Source organism: Piliocolobus tephrosceles, chromosome 19 (genome assembly GCF_002776525.5).
Source record: "Piliocolobus tephrosceles isolate RC106 chromosome 19, ASM277652v3, whole genome shotgun sequence".
In the NCBI taxonomy this organism is placed as follows: Eukaryota; Metazoa; Chordata; class Mammalia; order Primates; family Cercopithecidae; genus Piliocolobus; species Piliocolobus tephrosceles.
Genome location: NC_045452.1, coordinates 52,754,455 through 52,775,364, shown reverse-complemented (window position 1 = coordinate 52,775,364; position 20,910 = coordinate 52,754,455). Strand labels below are relative to the sequence as shown.

General features: G+C 36.8%; 1 protein-coding gene across 2 annotated transcripts in view; it reads right to left on the bottom strand.

Moving 5' to 3' along the window:
- CYYR1 (cysteine and tyrosine rich 1) overlaps window positions 1-10,731 on the bottom strand; it is a 110,212-nt gene extending 99,481 nt beyond the window's left edge. For both annotated transcript variants that reach the window (XM_023189251.2, XM_023189242.2), the window contains exons 1-2: window positions 10,303-10,731; window positions 3,445-3,547 (exon numbers count right to left, since the gene is read on the bottom strand). In XM_023189251.2, coding sequence (XP_023045019.1) covers window positions 3,445-3,547; window positions 10,303-10,717 — 518 coding nt within the window. In that variant the 5' untranslated portion in view covers window positions 10,718-10,731. The remainder of the gene's footprint in view (window positions 1-3,444; window positions 3,548-10,302) is intronic.
- Between the last annotated feature and the right edge of the window lie 10,179 nt (window positions 10,732-20,910).

Sequence of the window (20,910 nt, the reverse complement as noted above, 5' to 3'; positions counted from 1 at the left end):
ACACACACACACACACACACACACACACACACACACACACACACACAGACTTAGCTTTCCAGTCCTCCAATAATACTTCATAGACTAGCTCTTTGAATTAGAATTATTTGTCTATGCTCTCTTTTCTTATCAGATTTTGAGGTCTTGGAAGTCAGAGTCCATCATTTTTTCAACTTTGGATCCCAGGACCTAGGCCAGCACTGCCATGGTAACAGGCACTCAGTGTGCATTTATAAATAATCGATTCAACTAAACATGCTGAATACTGTAAAAATTATTCTTAAATTCTGAATAATACGGATTCTCCTACACTGAAGTCAGTATCTGTGACTGTAATGACCAGAAGTAGATAGGCTATCTTTTAAGTTCAATTTTTAAAGTTTTTCATAAGACAGAAGTAAATTGTAAAATTCCTAACAGAAATAAGAAAGAAAAAGGGCACCTGAATTTATCTGCCAAAATTAACTCATATTTAGAATAGAAAGAATCTTAAAAAAAAAAGAAAATGAGAGGGCGGGGCATAGTGGCTCTTGCCTGTCAGCACTTTGGGAAGCCTAGTTGGGCAGATCTCTTGAGGCCAGGAGTCCAACACGAGCCTGGACAACATGGTAAATACAAAAAGTAGCCAGGTGTGGTAGCGCCGGCCTATAATCCCAGCTACTTGGGAGGTTGAGACATGAGAATTGCTTGAACTCAGGAGGCAGAGGCTGCAGTGAGCTGAGATTGTGCCATAGCACTCCAGTCTGGGCAACAGAATGAGACTCTGTCTCAAATAAATAAATAAAATAAAAAGGAGAGCAAATTGAGTAAAATAAGACTTTTCAACTAAATTAGCTCCTGTGAGTGTTTTATAAACAAATCTTAATGGTTAGTTTGCAAAAGAGCAAGGGCAATTGAAGTTAGCAGAATTAAGGGCTAAACAGCAACATTGATTATTTCAGTGGGTGACTAGGGGAAGACCTCAGCAAGAACAGTCAAGTGGCCAATTTACAAACACTCTAAATTGCCCACAGTATATTTTGCTCTCTTTTTAGCTCATTTTAAACTGAGCAAACATTTTTATTTTAAAAACAAACAAAAATATAAGCCAAATTATAAAAATCTTCGTTTAAGTCACCTAATATTTCATTGTGCTACTGCTTTCTTCCTTTTTTCTAATAACCACGAGGGTTTAGCTTTCTGTTATGACTATTAAAATGATTTCACTAAGAATGTGCCTGGATGCTTGAAAAAGAGGAAACATCATTTGTGAATTTCAAAACAGAAATATTTGACAAGTGTATGAAGGAACCCTTGTAAGCATTCTTGGAATTAATTTTTTTCCTACCTCCTGCATCCCCAACCACCAATTTAAAAAAAAAAAAGCACTTTGGGTGGAGTTAAGAACTCTTTTCAAATGTTAAACAATAACTGGAAATCCTGAAAATGTATTCTCTTTTATCAAGTAGGAAAATGCTTTAAAGTCTCCCCCCACCACTGCCAGCTTTCTTTTTGCTAAGAATTGTTTCGCATGATATTTACTCACTGGTTTCTATTTTGAACAGAAAGTTCAGTTATAACTGCCTGAAATATAATGCCATCTGTGTTTATTTTCCCTTCTGAAACACGATTTTTTTCCCCCCAAACGTAACAAGTACCTGGTCCTAATAACCTAGATACATGTATCAACTCAATTAATTCTTCACTGTAACCAGCGGTGAAATTAAAGATTTAGAACGTGTACCATAAAAATGTGAACTTCATTGCAAATGTAAATCATATCAAGTACATCTATACATTCAAATTTTAAAAATACTCTGATTCATAAGCAGTTATGAGTTATATGTATTTACCTGGGTGGAGGTAGCTATGGAATGAGAAAGAGTGCACAACACACTCCATGATATAGTTAGTGAATCAAGAAATAGGCCAGGAGCCAGATGACCAAAGAATCACAGAATCACTTTGACTTCACATTTTCCAAATCTATACTCACACCTCTACCTGGGACAGCAGCATCTGGCATGTGGAGAACGTTTGAGAAAAAAAAAATTAAATGTATTAATAATATATTTTAAGTTACTTTAAATACTGTGAAGTAATATGCCACCGTGAACATCATTATATATTTATATTTGAGCTGATAAGTTACTGTAAAAAATCATCCTGACAGTTTTCTAATGTAAAAAGTGGGCTTAATCTCTTTTCTACCAAACCACCCATGAAGAAAAATTCAAACATTTTATTTGGAGCTTATTTGCATTTCAAAGAAGGCTTAAATTCCACACATGGGTTTTTATTATAGCTTGACATTTCTTTCGCATTTATTATAGTGTTCAAGAGTATTCCGAAGTATGATTTTTTTTTTTTTTTGTATTCTCAGAGTCATGATCTCTAATATCAGCCTCAACACTGATTCTAGAAAGTTTATGTGGTGCCAGGTTTTCTATTCTCGGGAAATGGAGGATGTGTAATAAGCCGTCTCAATGGACATGTCCCTAAAATAGCCGGGCACATATGACTTAGCGCCTAATGTTTCCCGTTTCCACTTGAGCCTTTGTAGGGCATAAGTTAAACAGAACATTTCCCAAATCATCATGGTCCTGACTTGAAAAACAAGAACAGAAGACAGAGGCACAACCATTGCTGCTAACTGAAAGCCATGGGGATTTTGACTCGAGAAATTCTTATGTTCCTAATTCTCAACCTTTTATTTCTCACTTGTGGGTTCCTCTCTTGAGGAACTGACAAGTGCAGACTTTTCCTGCCATACAGCCCTGGAGGCAGGTCCGGATTCTGTATTTCCCTTTGTCCAGAAGCAGCTCTAAAATAAATTTCTAATTTGTTATAAGGAAATGCTTCACAGAGTCTACATGTGTATATTTCATTTGTGTTTTTGTGCCTTGTTGTTTATCACTTTGCATTACCCATGCCTAGCTTGTCCTAGGCTCTAAACCTGTTTCCTGAAGTTGCTGTATATGTATTATGTGAGAACTGACATTTCATGTCTCAACTGTTTTTTATTCATAACCTCTCTTTTTCCTGACATCTACTGGATATATTAAATTCATACATGATGACAAAATATACTGGCTGTAATTAAATAACAAATTTTAACTTGCACAAAACAGACAAACCGTATCACTGACGATGTTACAAAATTATCAATAAAATGATGCTTATGTAAAACATTATTATAGTACACAAAGTAAAACAATAAAAGAATAACTCCTTTTAGTTCCTTTATAGTGAAGGCAATTTATTTTGTATATTATTTTGTGTATTTTGTCAAACAACATAGTCCATTAGATAGTGATGTGTTAATATCTCCAGTAAAGATTTCAGGTCAATAACCAGTCTTGAAATCTCTTGCCCACAACTATCACTTAGTACTTTTAAAAGACATAACTGGACAACTGGACAAGAGGAAGAGCATCAGTATTGCCAAATTTGACTAATACTCACGAGAGGATATTCCCAATATAAGCGTAGTAGGAGCAACAGTAGGGCGTGGTTCCATCACAGCAGTAAGATTTGCAATCTTTGCCACACTGAGCAAGGCAATCATCTACAAAACAAAAACCATTTGTGAGCAGTTATAGTTGTAAAATCACAGTTTCAGGAAAAATTATGCTATTTCACATCTTAATCAGCCAATGACCACTCTTGAGTGGTTTTAAATCTACATTTTTGTCCTCAGAATTCAAAAACATTTGTAAGGATCTAAATTAGCCTCCCTTCCCCATTAGACTCTAAGCTGTAAAGACAAAGACAATTATTGAATCTTCTACACCAAGCACCATAATTGCTAGTCAGGGTTAGTTGAATGAGATAATGAAGGAAGGATTAAACTACTCAGTCATTGGATTTGTCCATAGAGTTTTTATAATAAATTTTAAATGATAAAGTCTTCTTGGCCAGGCAAAATGGCTCATGCGTGTAATCCTAGCACTTTGGGAGGCTGAGGCGGGTGGATCACTTAAGGTCAGGAGTTCGAGACCAGCCTGGCCAACATGGTAAAATCCAGTGTCTACTAAAAATACAAAAAGTAGCTGGGTGTGGTGGTACACACCTGTAATCCCAGCTACTCAGGAGGCTGAGGCAAGAGAATTGCTTCAACCTAGGAAATGGTGGTTGCAATGAGCCGAGATCATGCCACTGCACTCCAGCCTGGGCGACACAGTGAGGCTCTGTCCCCTCCCCCCCCGCAAAAAAATCTTCTAACTTTAGGGTCTTGTATTCTCAACTGAACTCAATCAGTAGAAAGTTTAGTGGTATGAATAACACCAAAAAGGAATAATTTCAAAATGATGTATATTTTCCATGATGCTGCATTGTATGCTTTCCTTTTTGTGCCTGTTTTTACCTGTATAATTACAGTTTGCATACATGTGGTAACACAATGAGTCTGCATCCTGTAAATTCATTTGGATTAAAAGATAATTGGTTATAGGAAGAAATCCCCATAGACAATATTTTGTAAACAATTAAGAGTTTACTTAATGTCAGATTGAGGAATCAGTAAGATTTGAAACAGTACTATGTGAAGGGGGAAAAGTTATTTTCTGAATAAAGGATCAGAAATTACTATTTTTTCCCATATATTTTGCAGCAAGAAAAATTATACTAAAAATGTTGGATAAAAATTACTCTAGCTTTTAAGTATTCTTTATTCCACCTAAATGATTTATGTTTAACAAGCTAAGGTTGTCACTGAGTTAATCATATAAGTTATGATGGATATATAAGTTTCAGATACATGATTAGGACAACATTAAGTACAGTCTGATAATTTAGGCTGTACATTTAAGAGTCACAAAATAATCCATTTCCAACTCAATTCCTGAAGGTAATATTAATTATCATATAAATTATATAAAACTTCTGCTTCCCTATCAAAGCCATAACATTAAAAGTACAAAATATTATATTTATGTCTACATGTCCATGTAATTGATTCATCCAGAAAGGAAATTTTATGTTGCTTTTAAATCACTTCCCTGCTAAGAGGATACTTTACAAAGAGATGTGATTAGAAGGTAGCAGAGTTCAGTCACCATTAACAATTATGCATGGCGGCTTTTGTGCAACACATGGAAAAATTCATGTTTCCTTCCCCTCAGTTTTATTTTTACATTATAGGTAGTCAAACATGACCCTAGAGGCTTACCTCTGGATTGTGGTAAGAAGGAATGAAAACAAAAAATAATTACCTTTGTGAGATTCAGTAAGTACTTAAGTCCACTTCTAAAATTTGAAAACAGAAACAAGATCTAATGATTTAGATACAAGGGAGAAGCCAATATATTGACAATAAATGCTTTTTGCAGAGTACAACACACTTTTAAAGGCTATTTATTTTACAGTTTTCTTGGTGAATTTCCATAGCTCTCATTTTTAGTGCTGTTTAATTTATTACTGGTCAGTTATCTGAAGGGCTTAGTGGGGATGTTTTGCTTCATGTTCTTAAAAGCCATTCAATGTACACCTACAGCCATCTGATCTTTGACAAAGTCAGCAAAAATAAGCAATGGGGAAAGGACTCCCTACTCAATAAATGGTGCTGGATAACCAGTTAGCCATACACAGAAGAATGAAAATGGACCCCTATCTTTTACCACATACAAAAATTAACTGAAAATTGATTAAAGATTTAAATGAAAGACCTCAAACTATAAGACTGCTAGAAGAAAAGCTAGGAAACACCATTCCTGACATCAGCCTTGGGAAGGAATTTATAACTAAGTCCTCAATAGCAATTGCAACAAAAGCAATTGACAAGCGGGATTTAATTAAACTAAAGAGCTTCTGCACAGCAAAATAAACTATCAACAGAGTAAACAGACAATCTACAGAATGGGAGAAAATATGTGTAAGCTATGCATCTGACAAAAGCCTAATATCCAGAATCTATAAGGAACTTAAACAACTGAACAAGCAAAAACTAAATAATCCCATTAAAAAATGGGCAAAGGACATGAACCAGACACTTCTCAAAAGAAGACATACAAGTAGCCAACAAACACAACAAAAAAATGTTCAACAAGTCACCAATCATCAGAGAAATGCAAATCAAAATAGAGGGCTATTATTGAAAAGTCAAAAAAACAACAGATACCGGTGAGCCCGTGGAGAAAAGGGAACACTTATACACTGTTACTGGAAATGTTAATTAGTTCAACCACTATGAAAAGCAGTTTGGAGATTCCTCAAAGAACTTAAATCAAAACTACCATTTGACTCAGTAATCTCATTGCTGGGGTACATATCCAAAGGGAAATAAATCATTCTATCAAAAAGACAAATGCATTTGTACATTCATTACAGCACTTTTTGAAATAGGACACTGATTCATCTTAAGTGTTCATTAATAATGGACTCAGTAAAGAAAATGTGGTACATACACACCATGGAATACTATGCAGCCAGAAAAAAAAAAAAATAAAATCATGTCCTTTGCAGCAACATGGATGAAGCTGGAGGCCATCATCCTATGCAAATTAATTCAGGAACAGAAAACCAAATACCGCATGTTCTCACTTACAAGTGAGAGCTAAACCCTGGGTACTCACGGACATAAAGATAGCAACAATAGATACTGGGGACTTCTAGAGCGGGAAGTAAAGGGAGTGGGGAGGGGTTGAAAAACCAACTATTGGGTGCTATATTCAATACCTGGGTGACGGGATCAATTGTACCTCAAACCTCAGCATCACAAAATATACTCATGTAACAAATCTGCACATGTACTCCCTGAGTCTAAAATTAAAGACGTTGAAATTATTTAAAAAATAAATAGGCCGGGCGCGGTGGCTCAAGCCTGTAATCCCAGCACTTTGGGAGGCCGAGGCGGGTGGATCATGAGGTCAGGAGATAGAGACCATCCTGACTAACATGGTGAAACCCCGTCTCTACTAAAAAAATACAAAAAACTAGCCGGGCGAGGTGGCGGGCACCTGTAGTCCCAGCTACTCGGGAGGCTGAGGCAGGAGAATGGCGTAAACCCGGGAGGCGGAGCTTGCAGTGAGCTGAGATCCGGCCACTGCACTCCAGCCTGGGCGACAGAGGGAGACTCCGTCTCAAAAAAAAATAATAATAATAAATAAATAAGTAAATAAATAAATAAAAGCCACTCTGATTGTGAAAGAGCTAATGTCCCCCACTATTCTGTCAGAGTAGGACAACCAATGTGTAAGTAACTTAATGGGTGCCTTTTGAACCGTGTCCAGGACAGTGACATCTTATTAAACTCTCCATCAATATCAAAGATTCAATTGCTACCATTGTATTCCGGTGACTACTGTTATAAAGACATGGTGTTATCAAAATATTTTGAGCCAACGTTACAGGAAACCAAGCCCAAAATCTTGTAGCCAAGCAGCTGGATTATACCTGAGCAAACATCTGGATCATGTTACACATTGGTCATTGTTTTTATGGCATTTTCCAGTGCTCCTGTGTACTTCCCAGAATTAAACTACCCAAAAGGGGAGATTTAACAGAATGGCAAATACATTTACAATCACAACCTCTTCAAAATGACATTTCAACCACACCTCAAAGCCTTTTTTGTGTCAGTTGCTTTCTCTGGGATATTTGAGAATAATTTGGCAAAGATCAGTGTTGGCGCCATACAGGAGCTTTTTCTCACTGGAGAAAGAACAGACCATTCCAATTTGTCTTCAGAAGATAAATAATATTACGTCTAACGTCCAAGTTAGTATCCCTGAAAATCAGCCAATTTAAACGTTCTTCAATGACTTTTTGCTGAAAGGTGTGGTCTGGAAGAAGGTTCCCCAGCTCACCCCTACCTTCCAACTCACCCTGCCTCCCACCTTAAGGAAAGTGCAGAACAGGAAAAGCAGCATCTGGCTTGAAGCGCTTGCTTAGAAACGGCCCTTGCAAACTATAGCTAAGATAAGAGAGGAAGGAAAGGGAGGGGACAGAAGTTACTGGCTGAGGCCCGGAAGGTAAAACCTTGACCAAATCCTGTCTTTGTAGCCTGCAGTGGGAGGCAGACAATAATATCTACACTTCACTGGATCTCCTTCCAAAAGTAACTTTATAGTACAACATGATGCTTCAGGTATAGAAACGTTGTTCTTACTTGTTTAGCCAAATAAAATGTGAATCTAATGCATTTGCTTTGGGGAAAATAATTTATGAGCAGTGCATCTACATAGATTTTTGTCCCATAAAGCTGGAAATTCATTTAATAGTATGAACTCTTTTGATTTCTGTGGTGTTCCAGCATCTAACCTCTGCCCTTACTTCCAGCCATACCTCTTGGTTGCAACCAAACTGAAATATCCTTTGTTGTATGTACAGATCTTGATTTTTGCCTTTGATCACACGATATCCTGCTATATCTGACTCCATCTCGTTTGGTTCAGGGCGTCTCCATTTTTCAAAGGTCTAGTTCCTTCAAGTCTTCCTCAATTCAGTTTTCCTGAGCAAATATTGATTGATCTTTTTGCTGAACAAAATAGACATTGTCCTCATGAAGCTTACTCTTTTAAGCCAGCAATAAGGTTTCTCCTTTGAACATCTATAGCACATGATTTTACCTCTCCTATGACACAACCTTTTATACCTTAAAAGTAATTTATGATCATACCATATTTCCCAGAGAAGACTGATAAGAACATGACCTCTTACGGCTCAACATATCTCACTCAGTAAGTAATAGTTGAATGAATATGAAAAGCGTAAAAAAGCCTCTAAATAAGAAGTCCAGAAATTGACACCAAAGAACTTATTAGCTAAACACTTCTTAGCAAAGATAATAAGTCAACTTAGCACTGGCTTACAACTACTTTGTAGCTTACAAGAGAGGGATTCCAAAGAAGAGAAATGAATGGACTGAAAACTTTCTAAACTAACCACCCTTGTTGCTGGCCAGCTTCGCTGATTTCCTGAGTCCTAAGGAGCTGGGCATCTGCACTGGGGAAACAGGAGGAGGGGGCAGAAGCTTTCAGTTTACCAGGAGGAATATAATAAACAAACTAACAAACAAAATTGTGGTTCAAAGGAGTGGTTGAGTAAGTGTGAGTGAAAATACTAAACACTGTCGAGCAGAGGCAGTGAAAAGCATAATTGCTTCGAAAGAACTAATAAAGAGATTTTTTCAATAGAAAACGAGTATTAATGCAATTGACTCTGTTAATCCCTCAAATTCTGAAAACCTTATATAAGTTTAATAAAAGAAATGTTGTAAACAGATTAAATGTAAATTCTCTTCATTTAATAGGAAGAACTTATCCTACTTTTATGATTTTCCATATTAGGAAGTCAGCGTTTTTCCTGCCATAAAACATCTTTAAAAGGGTAACTCCTAGACAGCCACTAATTTGCATTTCAATAAACAGACTGAAAATGTCTACAGAAGTTATACTGACTCTTTTCTAGCAAGGTTGAATGAGAAATTCAATTCTTTTAATGATCAGGTCCAACGTTGAAGAAAATCATTTCAGCTGCAATATATTTGTGAGTATCAAAGGTAAATTTCAGTGCTATGTATACATTTAGTATTGGAGGCTCATGGATGAGCCTGCGATTTTTGTCACAGGACGTTAGAGACACAAAAACATTGTACCAAGAACTTTGCTTTTAGCTTGCATTGTTTTGTGAGTATGAACTAATGCAAAGACCACATGTGTAAGACACTTTATACCTGAATAACCAATGAAAGGCCATTTGGGGCTCTATGTTAATCACAGAACAAGAAAACCCACTTTGCTTAATTAATTATTAGCAGTTCTTACTACAAATAATTAGAAGGGAAATGAGATGTCCTTCTCTTATAAACAAGTGTTTATCCAAATCAACTAACACCGATTAGACCCTGGGTGAATTCAAGCTTCTCAAAAACCTGTGTTTGACTTCAATCCTATAGCTCAGTCTACCGCACTTGTAAATCTCCCAAAGAACAAAAACAAAGCTCTAAGTTTTTTTTATTCGTAAGAGGGAAAACCAGGAATATTCAGAAAACAGAAGATGGAGAGTCCACTGCCTACTCTATCTAGATAAGTTTATTTGGATGTAGTTTACTCTATCCAGAGTCAAATCGCCTAAACACGAGACTGCTATTTCCAAGGTGGAAAGGGAAAGAAAAGAAATACAAAAAGTAAAAGGAACAAAACAAAACCGCGTGAGGGTGGAAGCGCGCGGGTTTCTGCCGTCGCCTCGCAGAAAAGGCAGAGGCGTCTGCAAAGGTCCTTCTGCAAAGGTCCCGGTCCGTCCAGCAAAACCCAAGTTGGCCCGGACCGTGACCCAAGGCCGGCCCCGAGCCTCTGACCCTCTCCGCCGCCCTCTGTCACTGACCTGCGTAGACAAAGAGCAGGACCAACTTCGGAAGCAAGACCCCTGGACGCACGGGCAGCCTCGGAGCGTCCATCCAAGCCGGTGGCCTGAGGTTGCGCGCCAGAGAGAGGCTTGGAGCGAAGGGAGAGCCCGGAACCGGAGGGAATGGGTAGGATGGAAGACGATCAGATGGAGAGAGCAGCGCTCCTGAGAGCCGGGTGGAGCGGAGACCCGGCCATTGCCTAGGGAGCCTGCCAAGGGAGCCCGGGCCGGGTGCGTCCCGGGCCAGCGAGTGCGGGACTCCGCGGAACTGGGGCGCGCGTAGCCCGAGACGGGCTGTGCTGGGGGCCCAGGTCTCTTTGTCTTGCCCCACTGCGCTCAGGCACGGGGAAGGCGGCCACTCCGGCGTCCTTGGCCACCCAGGCTCACATTTCATCTCCGCGGGTGGCAACGACTCCGGGCAGGGGGCGGGGGTGGCCCCGACTCCTCCCCAAGCTCGGGTTCTTCCTTCTAAAGAGTGACTAGAGGACCAAGAAACTTTTTCTAACCGCTTGCTTTGACGATTGCTATGGAGTTCAACCTGCTCCTTTTTAGCCCTGCCCTCCACTATAATTTTTCCTTTCTAAGCAATGGATGAACAACTTTGTTTTTTATCTTTAAACAAAGGGAAGGAATTTTCAGGATTGAAGGTATTGGACAAAGAGTGACAGCGACGAAAACTCAGGATTGGAAAGTACAGAAAGTGTATGGCATATCTGCTGAAAGCTGATAAAATGTTTATTATTTTTTCCTGTAAATTCAGAAAAAAAAAAAAACAAAGTGCACACTGTCGTTATGATTTTGACAATGTTTTGGAGTTACTGACCTATGCAATTAAACAAGAGAAAGAAAAAGATTTATAAAAAATGAAAGCTAAATTGTCGTTAGCAAATGAAATATGTGTATACATGGAAAATCAAAGTTAATCAACTATGAAGCTCTTGTTTAGAAAACAAATAGTTTTCTTTCCTGCAAACAAAAATCAGAAAGTTCTCAATGTCATGCATGAAGAAAAAAACAAAGATGTGATAAGTAAAGAGATACTTTTTTTCACTAAGAAATTTTAGTGGCATAAAGACAAGATTCCCCAAATTATTCTATACATTTAGAAATAAAATTGATCTCAGTTTAAAAAATAACATGATTTTTTTCAAACCAATCTGATTCTAAAGTTTATGTGGAAAATAAATATGTAAGATTATCTATTTAAAACGAGTAATGAATGGGAATAATGAATGGGATATTACATATAATATCACCATAATTAAAACAGTTTAGATTAACATTGGAATAGATAGGCTCAATGAAAGAGAAAAGGCAACCCAAAAGTAGACATGAGTGTGTACAGCAATTTAATTTATGGTTTAAAGAAGTATCAATATAAAGTAGTAGGGGAAATGATGAGTTACTCAGTGAAAAGTGTTGAGACCATGAATAGTCATCTGTGGAGCCTTATCTTTTTACATCAAAATCAGTTCTATATGAATTACATATTTAAGATAGAACTATGAAAATGTTAGATTAAAGAACAAGAGGATAACATTCAAATATTTGTGGAATACAGAAGCCTTGTCTAAGCATTATAAAAAAACTCAGAAACTGTAAAATATTGACCAACTTGACTAAATAAGAATTAAAACTTCCAGTTGGCAAACATTTAACTGGCAAAAACATTTGCAATGCAAAGATGCAAAGTCCTAATCTCATTATTATACTGAGCGTAAAATCAATAGGAAAAACAACCAAGAGATAAATGAGGAAAGATGTTAATAGATACTTCATACAAAACAAATAAATATAAATATAGAAATCAAATTGACAGTGAGGCATCACTTTTCATGTATCAAACCAACCAAACACAAAACCAGATGAACTCTTAAGGGAAACAATGTGTTTACATGTACGAAAATTCAAATACACATGTACTTAATTTAGTCAGTTCTCTTCCGGGAATTATTTCCTATAAATGCACTGCTGCGAAGGCATGAGAGAGTGGGAGGAAACATCACCCCCAAAATAAACATAAGCTAAGCTCTTTACTGTGTTTTACACCTTGATGAAGGCCCAATCATCTACCACGTTCAAAAGAAGCCTGATCAGTTCCAACTTTTTTCTCATCCTCACTGGCCAATCTGTCACCAAGTTCACCTAATCTGTCCACCTAAACACCACTCAAATGCATTTTAAATTATCCTCTATTTCTGCCCTAATCTAGACTTTTATCGTCTTTATTATATTCATTCTCCCTGCCTTCAGAGATGTTTGCCAGGCTGAAGCTGGAATATTTCTTCTTAAACTACAGATTTAATCATGTTACTCACCTGGTTAAAACTCAGTAGCATCCTGTCGCCCTTAGGTTAAAATTCAAACATTTAATGCAGGGTGTTCAAGGACTTCTTCACTAGGTCCTGTCCTTCTCGTAGCCTGATCAAAACATTCCACTGGGAAGCACAATTTCTAAATAACTGGGACAATGGTTGGAACCTAGAGAAAATCCCAGGTATAGAAGCTCTTTGAGTCTTGAAGGAAGAAGATACAGATGGAAGTCAGTGTTTGCAGAGCTGAAGAATGATATCCAGCCTGCTTGGAATAGAAAAATGATTGTCTTTGCAGATGAGACTGAATACAGATCCTTGAGGGGAGGCTGGTAGCTGTGATAGAAGAAGGGACTTCTCCTGCCCACTTGTTGACACAGATCCGGAAGAGGCTGGCTGTTGCCGTGGAGCCCCATAGGAAGTTGCAATGTTGGTCAGGATAGTCTCTTTCAGCTTACTTTTGAGAACAGAAAGACTTCTGATACAGTTTAACAGATTTGATCGAGCAAGCTTGCCTGCAGGTCTACCTTCTAGAGCTGCTACCTTGAAGTATGCAGATGCTTAGGAAACCAAACTCAATTGACATGGAAAGGCAAAGAAAGATGGCAAGCCATTAAAGAAATTGTGGGAGTTAAAAGAAAGGCTTTGAAGGAAAAAAATATGTATATACAAATATGTATGGAATGAGAAACCTTAAGAATACAACATCAAAGGAATTAAAAGAGTTTCTGGAAATTAAAATAAATGTGATTTGAGGTTTTAAAATATACAGAAAAAATTATAAAATAGTCACATTAAAAAACAAACAAACAAAAAAACACTTAGATTGTTAGATCAGGCCAGGCGCGGTGGATAATGCCTGTAATCCCTGCACTTTGGGAGGCTGAGGTGGGTATCACTTGAGGCTAGGAGTTCAAGAACAGCCTAGCCAACATGGTGAAAACTCGTCTGTACTAAAAATACAAAAAATTAACTGGGCGTGGTGGTGCACGCTAGTAGTCTCAGCTCTCAGCTATTTGGGAAGCTGAGGCAGGAGAATCGGGAGGCAGAGGTTACGGTGAGCTGAGATCATGCCACTGCACTCCAGAGTGAGACTCTGTCTCAAAAAAGAAAAAAAAATTGTTAGATCAAATAAAGAGCATTTTTCATATAACAGAGAAAAAAAACACAAAGAAATAGAAACCAGGAATAAAAATATAAAAACCCAAAGAATGGGAATAATGTGCAGGCTAATAGTTTTCAAAGAAACAAAAAGTGAAAAAGCAAACATCAAAGAAATAATGTTTTAAAAATTCTGAGCTATAATGAAGTTTGAACTTTCAGATTTAAAATGGTGAGTTAGTTCTGAGAAATTTTTTGGAGACGAAGCACAAATATGTACATATCTTAGAGACCAATTTCAGCAAGTATAAATTTAAAATCATATACATTTTTTGTAATTTTTATGTTTGCTTGAAAAAGAGAATCTGACAGGCATCAGACTTCCCATTTGCAACCTTGGAATTTAAGAGAGTGAAACTATTTTTAACCCACTGAAAGATAAAGAATGCAATCCAAGAGCCCTCTTCTAAATCAGATTTTATTAATATTTCTGTCCACTATGACATCTAGAACAATGTTTATTACAATTTAAAAAAATAGTTTACATGTACAACAGAGGTAAAACAGTTAAGTAAATTAGGGTATATGTACATTATGAACTAATATCTAATGTTTAAAATTATTGAAAAGATCTTTAAGATACATAGTTAAATAAGAAACGGAGTACAAAATGATCTCAACGGTGGAAAAATGCAGATAATGTTTTCATCTTCTATTGAACTTCCTTTTTCCCCACTTTCTTCTTGGGTATCTCTTTTTTAAAAAAAGTACCTGTGAATGATGTATATGCTGAAATTTTAAATGCTTGAAGATGATTAAAAAGCTATAGGTGCAATATGACAAGTAAGTAGTTTTAACTTACAGTTTCATTTAGGACCAAAAAGTTAGAATAGGACAGGACTTCACAGATTGTCTAGGTCAGTTTCCCAGTTTCTTATGTAAGAAGACTAAGGCCAAATTACTAAGTCAGTTAGAGGCAGTCTAGATCCCATGGCAAGAGGCCACATACCAGATTTTGCCATGATGTGCTAGAGTGTGTTCAGGTTTGATGATAATCCCCTTTTGAGTTCCCTGACCCACATTTCTCTCTTCCAATAATGCATTTCACCATATAGTCAAACAGATTAGTATACTATCTTATAATTAATTACCTATTAATAAATACAGCAAAAACATTTTGTGTACATGCAAGGGCTCTACTTGCATGTCTGTTCTTCATCTTCATTTGATGACATGTGAATGCCAAGGAAAAAAAAGTACTTATATGGAAATATGCAAAAAACTCAGAAGAAAACAGGAAGAAAAACTGTGAAGAAAAGGGGAGATGATTTAAGTGTCGCATTTAAGGTGTAGAGGGAATATCAAATGCTTATTATGCACCAAATCCATTTCTAAGTTCTTTAAATTTATTCATGAATACTCTCTCAGTGAGGTAGATACTATTATTATCACCCCTATTTGAATGAATAAAGGTATTGAGACTGAGAGTGGTTAAGTAACTCTGCCCAAGGTCACACATCTAAGTGCCATGAGAGTGTGTCTCCAGAGCAGTCCTTCTACCCCTAACCATCAAATGTAAACTGCCTTTCAAAATAGCTTGCTTGGTTTTGGTGAAATTTAACATTCTCACTTTGACTATGTTAAAAACAGAAGATAACATGTTCCTATGACCTTTCTCAACAGCAGTGATTTTATTAGCATCATTAATGCTTTACTGAGGCACCTCCTCTGTGCAAGACCTACCATCAAGTGTAGGATGGTTTGAGGAAATAACTTTCTTTTTAAAAAATGATTTCAACTTTTATTTTAGATTCAGTGGGTACATCTGCAGGTTTGTTAAATGGGTATATTATATGGTGCTGAGGTTTGGGATTTGAGTGATCCCATCACCCAGGTAGTAATGAACATAGTACTCATATTTTTCATCCCTTGCCTCCCCCTTCTATAAGTCCCCAGTGTCCATTGTTGCCATCTTTATGTTCATGAGTACCCAATAGTTAGCTCCCACTTTTAAGTGAGACTATGTGGTATTTGGTTTTTTATTCCTGCATTAATTCACTTTTAATTATGGCCTCCAGAGACATCCATGTTGCTGCAAAGGACATGATTTTGTTGTTTTTAAATTTTTTATGGCTGTGTAATATTCTGTGGTGTATAAATTCCACATTTTCTTTTTCCAATCCTCCACTGAAGGGCACCTATGTTTATTTCATGTCTTTGCTATGGTGAATAATGCTGCAATGAACATATGAATGCATGTGTCTTTTGGTAGAATGATTTGTTATATTTTGATGTGGATATATTCCCAGTGATGGGATTGCTGGGTCAATGGTAGTTATGTTTTAAGTCTTTTTTTTTTTTTTCTTTTGAAACAGAGTCTTGCTCTTGTTGCCCAGGCTGCAGTGCAGTGGCACAATCTCAACTCACTGCAACCTTTGCGATTCTTCTGCCTCAGCCTCCAGAGTAGCTGGGTCTACAGTTGCCCATCACCACGCCAGGCTAATTTTTGTATTTTTAGTAAAGACAAGGTTTCACCATGTTGGCCAGGCTGACCTCAGGTGATCTGCTTGCCTTGGCCTCCCAAAATGCTGGGATTACAGGTGTGAGCCATCACACCTGGTTTATTTTTTAAGTCCTTTGAGAAATCTCCAAATCGCTTTCCACAGGGACTGAACTAATTTCATTCCCATTAACAGTGTATAAGTGTTCCTTTTTCTCTGCAGTCTCATCAGCGTCTGTTGTTTTCTGATTTTTCAGTAATAGCCCTTCTGACTAGTGTGAGATGATATCTCATTATGGTGTTAACTTGCATTTCTGTGATGATTAGTGATGTTGAGCATTTTTTATATGCTTGTTTACTGCTTGTATGTCATCTTTCGAGAAGTGTCTGTTCATGTCTTCTGCATATGGCTAGCCAGTTATCCCAGCCCCATATATTGAATAGGGAGTCATTTCCCCATTGCCTATTTGTGTTGACTTTGTCAATGATCAGATGACTGTAGCTATGCAGCTTTATTTCTGGGTTCTCTGTTCTGTTTCATTGGTCTATGTGTCTGTCTTTGTACCAGTACCATGCTGTTTTGGCTACTGGTAGCCTTACAGTATAGTTTGAAGTTCGGTAATGTGAGGCCTCTGGCTTTGTTCTTTTTGCTTAGAATGACTTTGGCTGTTTGGATTCGTTGTTGTTTCCATATGAATTTGAGAAGAGTTTCTTTCTAATTCGACGAAAAATGACATTGGTAGTTTGATAGAAATCGGATTGAATCTGCAGATTGCTTTGGGCAGAATGGTCATTTTAAGGGTATTGAGTCTTCCAATCCATGAACACAGAATGTGTTCCCATCTGCTTGTGTCATCTATGATTTCTTTCAGCAATGTTTTGTAGTTCTCCTTGTAGAGATTCTTAACCTCCTTAGTTAGATGTATTCCTAGACATTCTATTCCTTTTGTCACTATTGTAAATTGGATTATGTTCTTGATTTGGCTCTCAGCTCGAACTTAATTGTTGTATAGAAATGCTACTGATTTTCGTACATTGATTTTGTATCCTGAAACTTTACTGAAGTCATTTATCAGTTAGTTATAGGAACCTTTTGGTAGAGTCTTTAGGCTTTTTATAGTATAGAATCGTATCATCAGTGAAGAGAGATAATTTGACTTTCTTCTTTTTCTCTTTGGATGCCTTTTATTTCTTTTTCTTGCTTGATTGCTCTGGCAAGGACTTCTGATACTATGTTGGATAAGAGTGGTGAGAATGGGCATCCTTGCCTTGTTCCAATTCTCAAGGGATATGCTTCCAACTTTTGCCAATTCAGGGATATTGGCCATGGATTGGTCATAGATGGCTCCTGTTTTGAGATATATTCCCTTGATCCCTAGTTTGTTGAGGGTTTTTATCACAAAGGGATGTTGGATTTCATTGAAGGCTTTTTTCACCCCTGTTGAACTGATCATATGATTTTTGTTTTTAATTCTGTTTATGCAGTGAATCATATTTATTGATTTGCATACATAGACCCATCCTTGCTTCCCAGGAATGAAGCCTACTTGATTGTGGTGAATTAACTTTTTGATGTGCTGCTCCACATGGTTTGCTAGTATTTTGGTGTGGATTCTTGTGTCTGTGTTCATCAGAGATAGTAACCTATAGTTTTCTTTTTTCGCTGTGTCTTTGCCTGGTTTTAGTATCAGGGTGATGTTGGCTTCATAGAATGAGTTAGAGAGGAGTCCCTCCTACTGGATGTTTTGCAATTGTTTCAGTACAATCGATACCAATTCTTCTTTTCATATTTGGTAGAATTTGGCTGTGAATTCATCTGATCCAGGTGACATGGTTTGGTTGCTTCCCCGCTCAGATCTCACTTTGAATTGTAATAATCCCCTGTGTCAAGGGCGGGTGGGGCCTAGTGGAGATAATTGAATCATGGGGGCAGTTTTCCTCATACTATTCTCATGGTAGTGAATAAGTCTCATGAGATCTGATGGTTTTAGAAATGGGAGTTCCCTTGCGCAAGCTCTTTTGCCAGCCACCACGTAAGATATGCTTTTGCTTCTCCTTTGCCTTCCACTGTGATTGTGAGATCCCTCCGCCCCCAGCCATGTGGAACTGTGAGTCCATTAAACCTCTTTCTTTTATAAGTTACCCAGTCTTGGGTATGTCTTTATTAGTGGCGTGAGAACAGACTAATACACCAGGGTTTTTTTGTTTGTTTTTTTGGCAAACTTTTTATTACTGATTCAATTTCAGAACTTGATATAGGTTTGTTCAGGGTTTTGATTTCTTCCTAATTCAATCTTGGGTGGTTTTGTGTTTCCAGAAGTTTATCCATTTTTGTTCATAATAGTCTCTGAGAATCTTTTGTATTTCTGTGAGATCAGTTGTAATGTTACATTTGTCATTTCTGATTGTGCTTATTTGGACCTTCTCTTTTTCTTTAACTTAGCTAGTGGTCTATTGATCTTATTTATCCTTTCAAAAAACCAACTTTTGGTTTTATTGATTCTTTGTATGGATTTTTGTGTTTCAGTTTCATTTAGTCCTGATCTGATTTTAGTTATTTCTTTTTCTTCTGCTAACCTTGGGTTGGTTGGTTCTTGCTTTTCTAGTTCCTCTAGGTGTGATGTTAGATCGTTAATTTGAGATCGCTCTAACTTTTTGAGGTAGGTATTTAGTGCTATATATGTTCCTCTTAATGCTGCTTTTGCTGAATCCAGGAGATTTTGTTGTGTAGTGTCTCTTTTTTCATTTGAAATAACCTTATTTAAAGTTTCTTTGAAGATGGTTTTGAGAAAATCATAAAGTAACTATTGATCTAGCATTTTTCTCCCACAACTCTATGTCACACAACAATAATCTACCATTAACAATAATTTTTTAAATACAGTTTAGAAAAATCATCTTCACATGTGTAATACACTTAATCATTCTAACAATACTGAAATGTGCTATATTACCATTGTTGTTACACTATGGTTGGAAGTATCATTCTGAAAGTTTAGTGTGCATCAGAATCACCTGCAGGGTGTGTTAAAATAGAGATCACCAGACACTGTCCCTGATTCAGTTGGCACCAAATAATTTGCATTTCTAACAAGTTATCAGTTGATGCAGATGCTGCTCGCCAAGTACCATAATGAGAACCACTGATTCAGAAAATTCTTGAGTTTATTAATATTATCCCTTATCTCTAGCTACAGCTAAGAGGAAAAAGCAACTTTTAAATCCAGGTTTTACTTACTTATTTATTTATTTAGATCTCATGTCCACTTTAGTATACCACTGTTTCTCACCTTTGCCTTTTCTCCAAGGTTTTGCTCTTAAGGCCTCAAAATCGTTCTTAAAATTATCCTCTCAATGTCCTCAGCCTAACAAGGATTTATCATGATGATCTTAAAATTAAAAGTTGCCTTTGAGTTTGTGGCTATTTTTTCCTTTAAATATGGCCATATTAGCTTTTCAAAGGAAATTTGGGAGAGAGTTCATATTCAAACCATGTGCTTTGATATACTAATTTTGTTGAAAAAGTCTATCTATAGGGAAATAATTTTGTTTTCATTATCAATCTTGGTGGCATAAATACTCTTAAAGATTTTAGCTTAAGAAGTTCATATTTTTTCAGGAAATATACTACAATTACTACTAAGTACATGATGTGTCCTGTTTTATTTAATTATTTTAATCAGCTGCTTCATCATTTTTTGTTTGTTTGCTTCTGGAACAAATGCTCCAAAATCTGTCTCTAATTCAAAGAAAAAGGACAAGATGGAAGCTTCACTATTAGAATATTCTTCTATGTATCCTATTAATTATGACATTTGCATTCACTCTGAGGACAATGAAACAATGGCATTTGTATAAGCCTTTTTTAAATTTTGTTTATTACTTTTTATTTGGAAATCTCAAATACAAAATGTAAAAGAGTTGTATAAAGCACTTACATGTTTTTTACTCAGTTTCACCTATTAGTGTTTTGTCTCTTTTGCCATTTGTTCTTTTTCTATATCTGTGCACATATTATTGTTTTTCTGAATCATTCAAGAGTAAGTTGCACACATCATAGCTCTTTCCCCCTAAATACTTCAGTGTGTGTGTTAATCTGTTGGAAACTTCCAACCTATATTTGCTAATTTTTCCTTTCCTGCAAATATACAATCTGCAGGGAGACATTAAGCCATGCAGATATCCAGATCTTCAGCAAATTTTCCTCCTTTAGGTTTTACACACATTAGTAACTTTTGCTTGAAGCAATCTTTACTGTTATGGTTGCAAAATTATCATGTTTTAAACTCCAGCTTTCCCTCTCTCTATTCACCAATTGTTGCTCGTCATTTAAAATAAGAATGCCTCTCCCTCATTGACTGATTGATTATGAGTATGGACTTAAGAATTCCTACTTTTTCAAGAGTGTCTAATTCATTAATCTTAAAATGTCCCATTTTAGGCCAGTGGAGCATCTTCAAGCTAGCTAGTGTGTCCTTGTGACACAACCTCACAAGTATTTTGGGAATTTCTTAACTTTTGACATAAAAGATATTCCAGGTTCATTTTGAATCTTCTCTGCTCCAGCCCTGAAATCAGTCATTTCTCTGAGGAGTTCTGGCTCCTTTTAGCGGATAATGGTCTTAGAAATCAAAGTGCCCTAGAACTTAAAGTATAATAGTAATAAAAAAAAAG